Consider the following 15,126-nt stretch of genomic DNA (forward strand, 5'->3'; position numbering starts at 1 on the left):
CAGTTAAAGAATGTTCAGATCACAGCAAAATACTCAGACCACAGCCTGTCTCTACTTTCTTTTTTTTCCCCAAAGTCTGAATTTTATCTTCTGACATAGAAGTCAAAAGCTTATAAAACACAGTACGTTCCTAGGATTGGTGATAAACATCACTTTTTTACTCTTAGATTTGCCCTGGGAAAAGATAAAGCAGGGGGAAAAAAGCGAAACAGACATTCTAAGATATGAAGACTGAAAATTAATTTAAACTGTAGGCAAACTTGTGTTGTCAAGAACAACACAATATTTTTGTTGTATGTTTCTTATATTTTGTGTTTATGCTGTTTTTAGGTTCTGCACAATACAATCTGAGAATATGGTCATGAAAACAGAGCATGCTCAGGCTTTGAGTCAGCTGACAGCCCAGAATGAAGCTCTCCGGAACAATTTCAGAGATCAAGTCAGGAACCTGCAAGAAGAACACAGGAAGACAGTAGAGACACTTCAGCAGCAACTGTCCAGGGTAGAAGCTCAGCTTTTCCAACTCAAGAGTGAACCAAGCACTAGAGGTAACTTTTGGTCATGAAACCAGGTTTTCTTGGGTTATATATTCTTGGGAGGTTATTAATTTGTGTACTTGACACTGTACTTGAGACTGTACTGGAAACACGGTTACAGTATGTGATTCTGTAATACAACAGAAAGTTACTGTGGGAAATTGATAGTAAGTCATATCAGTCTTCTGATTTCAGGTAAAGAATGAAGTTTTATTATTACCGTACCTCCAGAATCAATATCACAGTTAAATTTTCTGCAGTGTCTGCACTGGGAGACAGATAGAGAAATCACTTTGTAAATATTTGGTGCTCTTCCCTTCAGTTTGTCTCAGATTTTGGAGAGCTTAACAGATCTCTGCCCTCCAGTATGATGAGTAAAGCTACACAAGAGTATACTGAAAGATTTTTAACAATACTTTATTGGTATACTTGCTATTTGCCCCCATGTCTAATATAAAATTTTACTCTGCTCAACGTAAGTGCTACTTTTTTAAATCTGCAGTTACTCGTTAGGATACAGTCAGATAATTGCCAAGAAACAGTAACAGTTTAAGTTGCTCTTTCCATATGTTATTTAGCTGTATTGCAGTAACTGATAGTGTACTGAAGCAGCAGGATAGCACACAAAGCATTACAACAGACTAATTTACACTACCTACAGGACTTTTTGAAAGAAAAGCTAATTCTGTTTTGCATCAAAAACACTTGGCACTCTTATCAAAGCTACAGCATCTGCAGGGTATGATGCATTAAGGTTTCATAGTCCCTGAGTGAAGTTGCTAATTAAGATCGGATTTGGAAACTGGCTTTGACTGAAATGGTGATCTGGAGATAAAAGGCTCTTACTTGCTTGTATCTAGCTTTCAAGTCTGTAGATTACATATTGCTTTCCAATTTGAGATAGCTTGAGTTATTTCATAGGTGTACATCTATTTTATTTCAATGACAAACATCAGTAAGTACTTTTCAGGTCCAGCTGTTTCAAATCCTGTACCAAAGAACTTAAGAGAACGGCGAAACATGGACCTTCCTGTTCTAGATGTGCACGCTGTAGCAAGGGAGGAAGGAGAAGGTATGGAAACAACAGACACTGAGTCCGTCTCTTCAGCCAGCACCTACATACCATCCTTGGAACAGCTTCTAAACTCTCCAGAAACAAAACCTGGTAGGTAGAACACGTGCCTTTTATAAGCATTGGAGGTTGTGCCCTCAAAATATCTGAGAATGTTGTGTTCTTCATGCTTTTAGTTGCAGTACAGACATTTAATTAGTGCCCTGAGCGTACACTGTCTGGAATTTTTGTATGAGTCTTCTCCTTGAATACTAATTAATGAAATCTCATATTTTTAACTTTCTAAAGGGAAGAGGATGGGTGAGTATGTCTGAATGGTTACAGAACTTCTGGTGCAAAATGACTAGTCTCTACTTGAGACTCTTGTTAATGAAAGGATAAATTGTTCAACTTAATGTGGTTTATTAGAACAGGAACTTATTCATAGTTTTTTTTTCAGCGAAATGAAAGGTAGCATGAAGAACAGCGTCCCAAAAAGTAGAAAATAAGTGGTAGCATCTAACCATATTTTTTAAAGTCTCCTGAATACCGTGTGGAGAAATGTTGAAAAATCTTCATCTGTGAGTGGAAAGCAGGGGGTAAATTAAAACCATGTATCTTGATGTACTTATGAGGAGACTGGCAAATCAGTTCTAAAAATGTCTGTGTACAAAAATAAATCACAAAACAAGCATGCAGCAGCAGAAATGATGAAGTTAGTTGGCAGTCTGAGTTTGCATGGATTTCATTTCCTGTGTACATCTTAGAAACTACGTTAATCAAGTCATAATGTTAACTTAGTATTAAGTAGATGTAAGTCCTTTCTCCTCCTCCTTCACTTTTCTTTTTCAATTCACTGCAGAAACATCCCAGTGGCAAACAGAGCTCACCAAGGATGAACTGATTGAGAAACTAAGCACAACAACAAAGAGTGCTGATCACCTGAATGAATTACTTCGTGAATCAGAAGCGACCAATGCAATTCTAATGGAGCAAATAAAGGTCAGCAGGCATGCAGTAAATGTGGGGACAGCTGTAATTTGTATGGTGTATTTCCTAGATGAAATGTTTAACACTGAATATGTTTCAAAAAATGGCAGTCTATAGAAATTTGGGAATGCAAAACTTTAATTTGAGGGGTTTTTTATTTACAAGAGTAGACATTACTTTTAAAACTGACTTGAGGATTTTTTTTCCCCAGTTTCTCATATCTAGGGGAAGAGGGGAAGTAAAAGCTACTACTAGTTCTACAAAAAAGGCAGAGTTTGGAAGTTTAGTATCTGCTAAAGAGCCTTTACTGTTTGCATTTAGCTAAAAACAGTAAATTCCAAGGGAAACATTGGTCCCTCTCCCTGTAATCCCTTTTACCTGTCTTAATATAAAAGAAGATGCGTGTTTAGAGGTATACGTACTAACAAAATTTGGTTGTATTTGATCACATCTCCAGGATTTCTCTTGAAACATTTTTAAAGGTAACGTATTCTCAAAACAGGCTAAGAAATCATAAAAGAAATGTTAAGGCATGATAATGTTGTTAAACCTCTGATCCAAGTTGCTTTTTTAGCTTCTGAACTCTTTATCATTGAAAGTGAATTTCAGCACAGTATCTCACTATAATTACTGTACAGATTTTATCCGAATAAATTATTTTTGATGTATCTATCTATATTTTATTTTTTTTCCGGATATTATCAGCTGTTCAGGTTTCATTGGGTTTTTGTCCAGAATCATAGAAGGGACCTTTTAAGATCACCTACTTCCAACCTTCCTGCTGTAGGCAGGGTCACCTACCACTAGACCAAGTTGCTCAAAGCCCCATCCAGCCTGGCTTTGACTACTTCATTACACATACACTATGCTTTTTGAAGCAAGCTGCATAATTTTCCTTTTAGTTCTTCTTAATACCTTTCTTCAAGTGTTCATCTCATGATGCAAAAAAACATTGCATGGTCTTTTATTAATTTATTTTTTTCCTTGTCACCTGCAGCTTCTTAAAAGTGAAATAAGAAGACTGGAACGAAACCAGGAGAGAGAAAAGTCTGTGGCTAATCTAGAATATTTGAAGAACGTTCTATTGCAGTTCATATTCCTAAAATCAGGAAGTGAAAGAGAGAGGCTGCTGCCAGTAATAGACACCATGTTGCAACTTAGCCCTGAAGAGAAAGGGAAGCTGGTTGCAATTGCCCAAGGTAGGTGGGGGTTCTGGCACATTTTAGAAAATGACAGTAAGTTGTAATGTAACGTGTTCATATGTTTTAGTAAAGATTTCTGCCAAAGTGATCTTAAAATAGAGGTTCCCATATAAATGAATGATTTTCTTGGCAGATGTTTTAAAAAGTTAATTAAAATGGTCCTCTCAAGGCATTACTGCAGATCTATTATTACTTCCAATGAATTAGCTTTAAAGAAACCTTTTCAGCAAAATATGCTTTCTGATTAAGAACCTTTGGAACTAGGGAAGGAAGGAGGAATAGTTGAGCCTTTAAAAGAAATAAGCCCAAGAGCTGTAATAATGTATAATAATATTCTGGCTACTCTTTAAATACTCTGATATCTTGTTTGTCCCTCTACTTCTTAAGATATGATCTTTTAAAGTTATATAAATAACGAGCTAGTTTCTAGTACTTCATTAGCTTACTTGATTGAAAAATTACTTAAAGAATAAAGAGTAAGTACAGTGTGTGCGTATGTAAGCATTTCAAACGAGTGAAGAAAAGCACATGAGTAAGTGACATTGGAATCCATTCCATAATAAGCTTTGCGTTTGGAAAAATTATATGTGAACTAAGCCTATAGCATCTCAGTGTTTTTGGGCATTCTAACTGGCTGGATTTTTCCTAAGGAAGATGATAAAATGGTTTCTTTAAAATGTACTGGGTGATTAAAGTCCACATCTTTTGCAAAGTGTAAGTACTGAATGTTATCTCTTCATCAAATTGACAAGAACAGCTGAAAACTTGACAGAGAAGGGAAAAATGAAGATCAAGTTTCCAAATTGTGTAACGTCTAGCCTCATAAACTTACAGAATGTATTTCTCCTCCTCCAGGTGAGGAAGAGAGTTCCTCACGGCCCTCTGGGTGGGCTTCATACCTTCACAGCTGGTCTGGACTTCGATGAGACAGTGGAAGCGCTGCATCTTTAAACGCATTCCACCATTACAAAAAGAGAAATCCTAAAGTAGAAGAACAATCCACTGGTGTTTCAACGTTGAACTATGGGGTTTTGTTTCTGTGTGTTATTTTTCAGCTTTTTAGTTTCTTCTTAAGGAAGAACACCTCATCAGCTCTGAAAGACTATACTGTATCACATTCTGACAGCAGAGAACTTCTTGTCAAAGCTGATGAGCAGACATATAATGAGAAGCAACAAACTAATTGTAAATTGCTTAAAACAGAATTTGACAAACTTGTGACAGGTCTTTTAATGCTGATTTGAAGAAAAAGATGATTTAATATAGCTACTGGAATACCTAGGCTTGAAATATTTTGAAGTGTTTACAGTTCCTCACAAATTTTTGTCGGCTTGCTAGCCTATATGGCTCATGCACATTGAAGGAATTCAAAGAGTTATTTCCTCTCTGGTGATGCTTACGAAATGTAAGGTCAGTTGTGAGCAGAAGAGGGATTTTCTGTTTTGACTAAATTTTTAGTCTTAGATATGTTTTTTGGAATTGCTGGACAGAAAATATGAAGGCAGCGGTCCACAAAACTTAAGGGGGCCTAAAATTATATAAAATACAACGTTTGGCACATCTATGGCATGGTACTGTAGAGGTGATTAATGGCATCTTTGGAAGTCTTGGGATAGTACCCCAAGAACCAGTGGTCATAAAGCTGAAGTTTTAGGAGAAGCTGGTCATGAGGTCAAGTTTTAGGAGAAAGGACTTAAGATGTGGCTTTTGAACCTGAGGTTGGATGTGTGTGTGTGTGTGTGTGTGTGTGTGTTCATGACCAGGAAGTAATGTTACACTACTGTAGTGATGCCTGTACTTAAATGAAAAGTCTCTACCTGTACTTAGTCATATCGAAGATACTAAAGGAGGAATCGTGAGTTTGTACATCAGAGCCCTTGTGGTAACATTTGAAAGAAAAGGACAGAGCTTCCACCAGTAGGTGTACGTTTTAAATGTCCTGAAGATTGAAGGCGTTGTATTCTTCTGTCACTTCTGTTTGCACACTACATTTGCACAAATCTTTTGTACAGATGATTTAATGTCTGTTCCAGTCTCTTTAGGTTTTGTTGTTTTTTTTTTTTTTTCCTTTGTTGATGTTTTCCAGAAAATAAATCTCTGCAACTGAGTTATTTCTTCTATTATCAATCCAACACCTTTTTGTTTTTTTCCCTTTTCTAGGCCGTGCTGCCTTTCACTATCTTAATTTATTTGTAAATTGTTGAAGTGCTTACATGTCATTTCTTTACCCTGCTTACCTTTCAACTACAGAATGTTTTGGAGTTTGTTTTTTTTTTTCCCCAGTATGCCCTCTCCCACAGTTTGACATTGAGTCATTTCCTGGTGTACATATCAATTCTAAATAGTATTCTTTCTTTCCTGCCCATCTTAGTTGAGGCCCTGCAGATTGATGCTCATTCCTTTAATATTACCTCGCTTGGGGCTGAAATTTATCTGGATTCAAGAACAGAAAGTCAACATGCACAGTTAGTAAAAGCAGTTACTGAACAGTTTATTATCATTGTTTTTTGCTGTTGGTATATATTTCCAACTGACGAACTACTGACAAATTCAACAGACTTTAGCTATTTTAATTCCACAGTCTTGAGCGCAATTTATTTTTCTTCCATTATATGCTCTAACTGGAATCTTCATGGTTTGTGCTACCAGTGAAAACACCCTGTGTGGACTTTCAGATCACAGAACTGGTAACCAGTAGCATTAGGGCATCTGTAGTTTGCAGATGCAGATAGCAAGCATGAGGCTACATGTGTTTCTGAAACGATAACTATATCTTCAACATTTGTGATTTGCTCCAGATCTCTGTTTAATACTAACTCTTGTTTGCAGCTGGATTTTGTTAATGTCACTCTAATGAATGCTAGAGCAGAGCTAGGGGAGAGAGTTCAGATACACATAAAAATGTGTGTAAGTTATTCTCCTGCTGTGGTTTTAACAATAGAAGCACACGAGTGACTTTTTTTAAGTTTAGTTCAAACTTAGTTTGCAGCTGACATGAATTAGTCCCTTCTGCACAATGTCTGCTCAACTGCCTCCAGAGATCTGTGACAAGTTCCTTTCTTAAATGCACATATTTCAGAATATTTCAGATTTAACATTGTGAACTGTGAATAAATGCATGCAAATAACATATCTTTGGCTGTACTAAGTGCCACTTGCTTAGTGACTTCTTTTTCCAGGTCCAAGTTGCACACTTACTGATCTTAGTAAAACTCAAGCATTGTCTTTATGAATGTAGTGGACACCTCTTGCATCGCTATATATATTTTATTAATGGAAGATTAAGGTCTTAATGTTAAAAATATTTTAATAACTGCTACTAAGTCTTGTTTTGATGCAAAGATTGCCAGAACTTAACCTCGGTGGCAAAAAACTGATGTAAGTAAATGTATCAAGGTTTAATATGCACTTGCAGTAAATGGCATTAGAAGAGTATGGACTGGACACAGGATTATTTTGCATAGTAAAGTTTTTATATGTCATGTATTTGCATTTGTAACATTACAGCATTGTGGCTGTGATTTGCTTTCAGAAAGCAGTTTAAAATGGCAACTAGTACTGCTGCTTCTTGACATACTAGTGCTCTTTTTTTGGAGGAGCATTGTGCTGACTTTGCTTTCTGGTTCTATTTCTTTCCTTGTTTCCCCCTTGTTTCCCCTTTCTGCCGTATCTGTTGGAATATTTCCCAGAAATTGTAGCCCCTGCCCAAAGATTTCATGAGCTTAGGACCAAATTTTATTCTTCTATCTGCCTGCCTTCAGCCCTAGCTTCAGGATGGAAAGGAATAATATAAAAATGAGACTATACTGTCACTATGCAGAGTATATATAGGGACTTAATAACCGAAAAAAAAAAAGGAATAATTCTGAGTTTCTAGGACTTTATCTGCACTATAACTGTATTTTTAACTACCTACATGGGCTTAAAAACGGGTTATGGATGTGCCTTCTGCATTCTTTTTTCGACAGAACAGAGCCCTGTCTGTGCAAGCCAAATGTGCTCTGTCTGGAACACAGGAAGACCAGAATCTGTAAGGCTGCGGTGTAGGTGTGCCCAGTTGGATTAAGGGTTCAGGAATGGCCAGAGGGAGCCAGTGTTAGAGTGGTACGTGGGAGAATTGAGTTGTTTTTCTTTCCTGATCTGACCCCTCTTTCCTAAAGTATAACAAAAGATTATATAGTTAGAATATTTTTCTGAAGTTAGATCTTTCTTTCTCTGTTTCCCTCTGTCCTTGTGCTTTGATAATAGAAATCCTGAAGTTGTTGGGGAAGATACCTAACAGATCTTGTTAGTTTCTAATAACTGGCTTGGAAGGCAGCTTAACCACCTCTCCTTCAGCTTTTGCCTTGGCTTCACCTACAGCACCATACTTCCTTAACTATATGATAGCTCCACTATTACTAGTTCTGTGAAAATATCTCCCAACAGAGCCTTGCAAATAGCAATTAACACCCACAAGCTGAAAAACCAAATGCATGAAGAGGTAAAAATGTTTGTTGTAGTAATTTCAGAATCACTAGTTTGAATAGATAAGTGTTTTGGTTGGAAACATGACTGTGCTGCCTTTTTCATGTGGCAATTGCTTCAATAAATTTCATCCTTATGCAACAGCGTGCCTTTCTTTTTCTCTGAATGCCTGTTCTTACCTGAGAAAATGCTATTTGGGTGCAAGGTAGAAAAAAACATGGGGATGCTCACTGTAGTATTCAAGAGAAGATCTAGTACAGTAGCTGTGTGGTCTCTACTTTGTAACACAGTAATAGTGATGGATACTTCTGGATCTTCTGGATCGACAAAAGGGGAAAATGAAAATGGTAATTTTTATTATATTGTAAAAAAATAAATAAAATAAAAATCAAGGTGTGAAAAGAAGTTAACCTAAGAACAAATGGATATAAGACTCAAAAAAGAGCCTGAAATTTAAGATCAATTTGTAATCTAAACAACTTTCAGATGCTGCATATGTGCTTAAGGGAAAGAATAATTTGACTACTTTTCAAACAAAACTGAATAGACTACTGTCTTGCATGGATGAAAAGGCACATCTTAGGGTCAAGAGATTCATAGAGTCACTGAAGGCTTGGGTTGGAAGGGACCTTTAAGATCATCTAATTCCAACATTCCTGCTTGTGGATCAGGTTGCCCAACGCCCCATAGAGTCACCCCATGATGGCTCTTTCACGTATCAAATGCATCTCTATCTAGCATTTACTTTAGTCATGAAAAGAACCTTTTTTTTATTTCTTTCAGGGCCAAAACACACAAGGAGTACCCTTTCTACGCAGTATACTGAAGCTGTTGGTACCTTGTCCTGCCTTCACAATATCCCAAAACAATGTTTCAATGTGCTTCTCTAACTCTGAGCTATGTATCCAGCTTTCTTACTGCTTTTACCCTATTGCTGCCAGTGAAGTCAAAGGACAACTCTTCCATTGATTTTGTTCAAGTTCCTTCTCTGGAAGATGGACAGGTATTGTAGGATCCAATAATTTTCTGAAGAGAGGACGATTACTGAAGTACCTGGACAGAACTGCTAAGTGGAAAATGAGGACAGCTTGAACCACCGTTCAGTAAATGCCTTCAGTCTTGCATTGGCACAAACCAAAGGCTGAGAAACCACAAGAATAAACAACACATCCACCATTTCATGAGAAGTGTTCCATATTTTAAAAGCTGGAAGCAATACTGGCTGAAATACTGGTGGGGTTGTGGGGGAACCTTTCATTTGCAATCAAATAAACCTATGAATTTTTCCCCTCTTTCCTTATTTGCTGAGAACTGGCACAGGAGAAGGGACAGAGGGCCAGGCAGCACCAAGTGAGGTAGAGATCAGTATTACACAGCTCTGAGATCACTTGTGGCTATGGGTTTGTACGGAGGCACTACCAAATTGTTAATGGTGCCTTGCTGATGCCAAAGTAGAGGAGATGAGCCTTGCAGTGGCTGGTCTCTATGGAGCAACTCAGTGCTTTTTCCAGCAGTGAGGCTCGCAGTTCTCTGCTACGTGAAGAAGACAAAGTTCCCAGCACCCTGGGACAATATCATCACTTCTGCACACATCCCAAAGAAGGTGTGGTCATAGGCTTTCTTTCTCTCGCTTATGAAGGAAAATGGGAAACCACCAGAAGACTTGTGCTGGACTGAAACTAACTTACCTGGATCCCTACCTCATGCACTGTACTTGCCTTTTTGATTTGAGGAATAGTAGTAATAATGCACTTGGCTTTTTTACGACCACTGCTTTTGAAGACTTATATGGCTTTACAGCCCAATTACTGCTACCAAAGAGAAAGATAATCATGCCTTTTCCAGGTACTAGCATTGTTCTGGTGCTGAGGCATGCTCTGGCTGCGTTGAGCCACACTTCATCCGTGAAGATGCTGCCTGCATACCTCTTTCATCGTAGGACATGACAGATATAAAACTAGAGGCAGATCTCTCAGCTGCAGGCATAAACTATGCTCTTCTCCCTCTTTTTTACAAATCCAGAGAATACTTTTCTGAAAACTGTTTTGTTGAAAGCAGGCTACACTTTGACGCCTAAAAGATTCTTTCCTCTGCATGTTACAGAATCAAAAGAATGTTTTTGTTTTCAATTTCTGCTTTTAATTTCTGAGTCCTCACTGCAGTTTAGATTGAGTTGACCTATGCTGTAGGAGCCTTACTGTTGTTCCACAAACTTTTCATTTCAGAAGTTGAGACTTCCAGGGGGCCAAAGTCTACCAAATTAGCAAAGGAGTGGATGTCTCAGTTGGACTATTTCTAATCTCATGTTCTCTTTGCTGCAGTGTAAATAGTCTCCATTCTACCTGTTGCTTTTGAATTGCTCAACTTCATGTTCTGTTTTAACTTTGTTAACAAAGCCATAGAAATGAAACTGTCTCACAACAGCAAAAGCAAACTCAGTTGTTAAACACAGCTTGGTCTTGATGTCTTTACACCAACTGCACTCAAAGGCTCTTCTAACTTTCCTGGTATGATAACAGCATTCCTAAGCTTTTTCATGGAAGAATGGCCACAGTACATAGTACCTCTTTTCAACAGATTTAGTTTAGTATAGGGCAAAGCTACATGTCCCCACAGATCAAAAACTAGGTCCCTTGATGCCTTTTTCTGGAAAGAAAAAAAAACAAAACACAAATCCATCCTTCCTAAATGAGTAAAAATGAACAAAACATGAAGTGGATTGTACAATGAAGATAGAGAGCAGTAAAGCAAAGTGGAAAAATAGACATCAGTTAGTTACTGCTTCAATAATCAAATCCTCTTTGGTATCAGCAAATCATTTATTCTTTCTGCTGTCAGTTGAATGCCTGTAGCTTCTTAAGAATCTAAGGTAATCAGCGTAAAAACCAGCGTGCTATTTTGGGTACAGGCACAGCCCCAATCCTCCTGTAATGGCATCTGAAAGTGTTATAAATTGATAGTTATTGGATAGCAGCTGCAGCTGAGTATAGGATTTAAGGGTTTTTTTTTTACTGTCTCATCTGAAAGCTTAATTGCTTGAAAATCGAAGATTGTTCTGAGAACACTCAGACCTTTTTGTAAGTGGATGTACATATTAGTTCTTGGATCTCTTGCAATTTGTAGCTTGCAAAACATCTCAAAAATAAAATCCATGGAAAATGTTACACAACTCCAGGAAAAGGCTTTTACCTTAAGTGCTGCTTTGCTCTCCTTATTCCCTCTTGTGGAGTTAAGCTGCTGACGCTCAGCATTACTTCTGGCAAAGGAGAAGGCCTGTCATATCATTCTGACTTTTAGTAGCTAAATATTTATATAGACTAGTTAATGTTTAAGAGATCCACATGAATTACTTAAACCTGTGGCCAAAGCCATCGCACTCTTGCAGGGGCACAAAGGGGTGATCATGCAGTACCTCAGGTAGAGGGCTGTGGACTCCTGCAAACTGGGGATGAAAGTAAGCAGAAGCAACTGAGACCTCAGCAGCTCCTGTTGTTGAGTCCACATCAATCTTCTCCACCAGCCTTGCTCTTAGAAACTGCTCAAACCAATTATTTGCAGACAGCTGGGAAACAGTGTATATATCAAACTTCTCTTGCAGGAGAATTTTGAGAAAATAGAGGAAACCTAGTGAGAGATACTGAGAGATTCTGTGGAGAACAGAAATTGCACGGACAAAAAGTTTAAAAAACAAGAAATGACATTCTTCAATTACATCGGGTTATAACTTGTTTCCTTTCTAGTTATTCCGAGCTATTTGGCTGACTTCAGTGCTTCTTGACTCTTGAGCTACATCCTTTCTTTAAAGCACCTCAGAATAATGCCATTAGCTAAAACATCCAAGCAGCCATACAAAGCAACAGATGTTCTAAATGTACCAATAGAAAGATGTGCAACTCATGACACCCACTGCAGGACTTTCACCATGGAGCAGATGTTGGACTGTTGATAGGTGTCTGTATTTCTAACTGGTAGCATCAAATAGATGTTATCAGATGTTATCAGTCCTGGTTCCTGCACAACCTCTTTCCATCTTCCATATTTGGCTCCATCTTCCAAATACAGAGCCAAATACGCCAGGCACAGCTAAAATGCAAGAAGCAGTAATTTGCCTTTGCTTTCACAAGGAGGTCAGAGTGATCACTAAAACAAAGCTGTCAGTATTCTGAGCAAATTATATACAAAGTACAAAGGTAGCAAAGATTGTTATGGAGCTCAAAGAGTGGTCAAAATTTATTTTTTTCTGTAGCTGAGTTGCAAAAAAAATAATTAATGCTGAGCTAGAGTTTGAAACCTAAATAATTGGTAACTTGTGAATTCATTAAGTTTTTCTATGAACATTTCCTTGGAAACTGTGTGTTGAAAAATTATTCAGAAGACACTTACTCTGAAAAGCCCCTACTCTGAAAGCCTCAAACCTTTGAAAGTATGATATAAAGACTGTTGACATTGTTGATGGCTGAAATCCATTGATTAGGATAAACAAACTTGGGTCTGCTCTGGCCCTCAGGGTCAATAACAATGTGAGGAAGGATACAGCACCTACAGTTTCACAAAGTTCTGAGAGAAAGCAAAAGTTCGGACAAATATTCACTGTCTGAAGTAGGAACATTCAAATGTAAGCTGGAAAGAACTCTGGGCAGCAAGCCCTCAATTAGAACCTCTTTGTCATCCTCTGTCTCTCTAGGCAGATGCACTTATGAGGAGTATCTACAAAAAGCCTTATAGCTGAAGCTATAAAGATCACAGAACCATGGAATGAGTTGGAAAGGAACATAGGGATCACAGAGTCCCACACAGCGCCACACAAAAGTCAAACTGTATGTCTGACAGCATTGTCCAAATGCTCCTTGAACTCTGGCAGCTGGGGGCCATGCCCACTGCCTTGTGGAGCCTGTGAAGATGGTGAAGAAGGCACAGTGATTGGATAATTTTAAAGTGCCCAGGCTCATATTTACTCAAGTTTCTTCACATCATGACAAAATCGTAAAATATTTTTAGAAATGAGAAGGAACTTGATGTAAAGATACCATCCCAGGCAGGCAGGCAGACCCTTCAGCCCTTCTCTTCTGCGTCTCTCCACAACCTTTCCTTTCTTACTCCTTTCCTAAGCTCACAGTATTGGCCTTGTATTGTTGGTGGTACCAACACTGATAAATTGTACAATTCTAAATGGTTGAAAGTCCTGCACCGTCATTTGTCCCCCTGCCAGCCCTACCACCACACAATAGTATTTCAGCAATGACGGAAGGCTTAAAGCACTCTGGAAACAGAACACCAAAAACACGTGTTCAAATAAACTGATTTAGAACGGAGAGATTTTTAAAAAAAGATAATCACATGATTATGGTGCTTGGTCTGGAGATACGGAGTCCTACATCCCTGCTCTGTCACAAGCTTCCTCAGTAAGTTTCATTTCAGCATTGCTGTCTCCATTTCCTCACTTACCTCCTGGGGATGCTGGCACTCCCAACACCAGGCACGCCAGCATCTACCTTAATGACGGCTCTGTGAGCAGCAATAAACAGGCAGCTCATCTTGTTTTTTAAAACTGCGTAGGAGGAAAGCAGTCATAGCCTTTCATTACAAAGGACTGGAGGGAACGATATTTTTTCTTTTGAGTGCGTTTGTGAATCCTATTGAATTATTTACTTGAGTACTCTGGGCTGAATTTTACAAGTTAATTAGGATACCAGAATGCTCTAATGCCATGTAATGAAGGTCATTACGAATTGTTATTTCTGATGAACAGGAAGTCAAAACCAAAATTTGAGTCAGCCTCCAAAGCCAAGGCACAAACTTGCCGTAAAGTGCCTTTGAAACACAACACCTGGACTTTCTCGGTGCAGCATTTCCAAGGGCTGCCAGTACTTAGCATTTGGCATAGTGCTTGGTGAAGGCTCTTCTACTACTTATGAGTGTCATTGTGAGCTCAGACTGCCAGCAGGCCACACTCCGGGGCTGCTGTCTCTTGAAGGCACTGGAGAGCTGCACAGGGTATGATTCCCATGTTATTACACCTTCTAATGCTCTTGCTGAAGGAAGGATCCTACCAGCTGTGCTCACTGATGTGCCCAGGCTGTTAATTATTTCCAGGGTTTACCACTGTGCAGTTTGCTGCTCCATGCTCAGGTACGCTGGGGCACAGGTCCCTGTTCAAGCAGCTCTCAGTTGTGCTCTGCAGCAGAAACCAGGCGACATGACAGCTCCCAGCTCCTCACAGGCGCACTGGGGTTAATTACAGCCATTCGTGAAGCTGCCTGCAGGTAACATGGCAGACTGCCCGAACTCGATTAGGAAGAAAAACAAAGGGGTAGTGTTACCTTAGCAGGCACAGAATGAGAACTTGCCTAGTTGGATGATGTAAGCCAATCCCGCCGCCAGATGGGAGGTGAGTGAGTTTAGCCGGTGGGGGTTTTTCGGTGGTAGGACCCTCTGTGTCCCTCAGGCCCACCCCCTCTCCAGCAGGGCACACAGAGCAGGAGATGCCCAGAGCCATGGCCACGCAGCTGCTGGAGATCCCCAAGGAGGAGACCCTACAGCCCCTGGGCAGCCTGTGCCAGTGTCTCACTGGCTTCTCAGTGAAAAATGTCCTCCAAACAGCTAATCTAAATCTCCCCTCTTTTAGATTAAAACCATCGTCCCTCGTCCTGTGGTTATCTGCGCAAGAAGTCGCTCTCCATCACTTATCCTCCGTGCGCACGCAGTTGCCCATACCTGCCTGCGCCGACGCCCGCTGCTCTCACACGCCCCAAGCACGCTGTCCTCTGGGGGCTGCAGAGTTCGCACCCTGCCGTGAAACTACACGTAAGACATAGCAAAAATAGCTGACGTGGTTTCGACAGCAATCTTCTGTCCTGAAAAGCGGCGCCAAGGGCTCCGC

The 15,126-nt window shown here is 39.4% G+C and overlaps 2 protein-coding genes across 4 annotated transcripts in view; both read left to right on the top strand.

Annotated features, from left to right (window-relative positions):
• The window catches only part of GCC2 (GRIP and coiled-coil domain containing 2), a 29,571-nt gene extending 21,184 nt beyond the window's left edge, over window positions 1-8,387 (top strand). For all 3 annotated transcript variants that reach the window (XM_010728254.2, XM_019623351.2, XM_019623354.2), the window contains exons 19-23: window positions 331-548; window positions 1,507-1,701; window positions 2,450-2,589; window positions 3,575-3,776; window positions 4,635-8,387. In XM_010728254.2, coding sequence (XP_010726556.1) covers window positions 331-548; window positions 1,507-1,701; window positions 2,450-2,589; window positions 3,575-3,776; window positions 4,635-4,705 — 826 coding nt within the window. In that variant the 3' untranslated portion in view covers window positions 4,706-8,387. The remainder of the gene's footprint in view (window positions 1-330; window positions 549-1,506; window positions 1,702-2,449; window positions 2,590-3,574; window positions 3,777-4,634) is intronic.
• Window positions 8,388-14,613: 6,226 nt separating this feature from the next.
• LIMS1 (LIM zinc finger domain containing 1) overlaps window positions 14,614-15,126 on the top strand; it is a 64,819-nt gene continuing 64,306 nt past the window's right edge. Inside the window, exon 1 of the mRNA XM_010728234.3 lies at window positions 14,614-14,634. The gene's annotated coding sequence lies outside the window, so the exon portion shown is untranslated. The remainder of the gene's footprint in view (window positions 14,635-15,126) is intronic.

This window comes from Meleagris gallopavo, chromosome 1 (assembly GCF_000146605.3).
Source record: "Meleagris gallopavo isolate NT-WF06-2002-E0010 breed Aviagen turkey brand Nicholas breeding stock chromosome 1, Turkey_5.1, whole genome shotgun sequence".
Lineage (NCBI taxonomy): Eukaryota > Metazoa > Chordata > Aves > Galliformes > Phasianidae > Meleagris > Meleagris gallopavo.